Below are 2,044 nucleotides of genomic sequence, written 5' to 3'. Positions count from 1 at the left end.
AGGAGGAGGAGGAGGAAGGAGGAGGAAGGAGGAGGAGAAGGAAGAAGAAAGAAGAAGAAAGAGGAGGAGGAGGACGATGATGATGACAACGATGACAACTAGATTCAAGCAACCATCAACAGATGCTCAAACCATTGGGTGAATGGGTGAAGGTTGGATAAGAAATGGGATATTTACTTAGTCATAAGATATCTCCCTACATTTGCATATCAACTGCAAAGAGGAAAATGGCACCTTAACCCAAAAATCAAGATTAACACCACCCATAACAGGGCAACCAACACCACGTGCCCGTGATGAGATACGAAGGACACAGCATCGTTCCTGCAGCCTTCCTGTCAAACAGCCATAGCCTGAATCTAATTATGAAGAAGCAACTGACAAACCCAAACTGAGATCATTCTCTAAAACAGTTGGCCTGGAATCCTCCAGAACAAGAAGGTCATAAAAGATAAAGAATCCTGAGGAACTGCTCAAAATTAAAGAACGCCAAAAACAAGATGATGGAACTCAGTGTGGGATCGTGGGTTCATCCAGAATCAGGGGAAAAGTGCTAAGAAGCTGTTTTTAAAGCCATGAGTCGGGACTTTGGACTCTTGTTATTTAAGGATTTTATTTATTATTAATGGGATTTGATTAGAACATAAAATCAGAACCATTCCTGCATTTACAAAGAGATATTATAGGACCAACTAAAAGCTTTTTACCTTACACACCCTCAGAGCATTTATTACCTTACACACCCTCAGAGCATTTCTGTACTTGGCCTCACTTGGCCTTCGCCATGTCACGTGGTGATGTCATCAGGGCACCATCAACCACGTCTACAGATGGAAAACTGTGGCTCGGGAGGGCATTCCTGCATTTTCCATGGCACTTTGCTACCTTTCTTTGACTTACCTTGCCATAGAACATGGTGACCAGGCAGCTTGACGGCAGCTGTGTTTGAGGACTTAGAGTCACACAGATCAGGGTCAAATCCCTGGCCTTGGGGCATGTTTCTGATCTTTTCTAGGCCTCAGTTTCCTCTGTGGTAAGCTGGGAACAATCCCGGTACCTAGCACATTGCATCACTAAGAAGACTGAGGTCACACGTAAAAAGCACTAAGGCTGGACTGCTCACTTCCGAAGCACAGCCTCCAGGATTGAACTCCAAGTCTGCTGAAATCCAAGCATGAAGCTACAATGTATAGTCCTGCCACCATTTTTAATGTTGAGCTAATTAACATTAACTAACCCAGGCTCTTTCCTACCTACAAAGATACTCACTTTCGCTCCTTCTTATCCGTTGGCCTGTTGATTTCCCTGAAGATGTTTGACAACACCCCATCGGTCCAGTCTCGGGTGGTTGGGTCCAGGATGCCATAGAGTTCTATGACACTCACGGCTTTGGGGTTCAGGATGTACAACTTTGTCATCAGCCCAAGCCTAAATCAAGAGAGGCTTTAGCCATGGTTCAAGCAAACTAAATGCATGAGGAAAACAGTCTGGGTTCCCTCTGTGAGGAATTAGATGTTTTGAATTCAAGCCAAAATTTAAAATGCAACCCATGCAAACTCTTCACTGGGCTTCCCTTCACTGTTAGTGCTTTCTTCTAAACATAAAGCAACCACATTTCACCAAAAATGTGGCCACAGCACAAATGAGGTCTGAACTAGAAGCACAGCTTCGCCTCTGGAGGGCGCCGAGAAGCTAACTTTCATGTATATTTCATATTTATGCATATTCCATATTCATATATATGGCATTTAAGTAAATATCTCAGAATTAAGGGCGTATAGGAGACCGTACTCAGTCATCCAGGATAATAACAAAGCTTTGAACTACAAATGTTCGATCCTTCTTACTTCAGAACAACATCTGCTCTGTGCTGACTTCATGGATCAAGCAGACAGGGCACTTCTCACCATAGTGCCTGTAAATCCCCGCAGCCCTAACTATAGGATTAATTCAGCCAAAGAGAACTAAACATCACACACTCCACAGTTCACAACCAACAAATCAGTAAGTCATAATAATGTACATGCTACATTAGACATACATA

At 43.2% G+C, this 2,044-nt stretch overlaps 1 protein-coding gene across 1 annotated transcript in view; it reads right to left on the bottom strand.

Annotated features, from left to right (window-relative positions):
• The window catches only part of DNAH10 (dynein, axonemal, heavy chain 10), a 222,062-nt gene that overhangs the window by 103,613 nt on the left and 116,405 nt on the right, over positions 1-2,044 (bottom strand). The window contains exon 38 of the mRNA XM_011988890.1: positions 1,270-1,428. Within this exon, the coding sequence (XP_011844280.1) occupies positions 1,270-1,428 (159 nt within the window). The remainder of the gene's footprint in view (positions 1-1,269; positions 1,429-2,044) is intronic.

Source organism: Mandrillus leucophaeus, unplaced genomic scaffold (genome assembly GCF_000951045.1).
Source record: "Mandrillus leucophaeus isolate KB7577 unplaced genomic scaffold, Mleu.le_1.0 Scaffold34, whole genome shotgun sequence".
In the NCBI taxonomy this organism is placed as follows: Eukaryota; Metazoa; Chordata; class Mammalia; order Primates; family Cercopithecidae; genus Mandrillus; species Mandrillus leucophaeus.
This window is presented reverse-complemented; position numbering and strand designations above follow the sequence as displayed.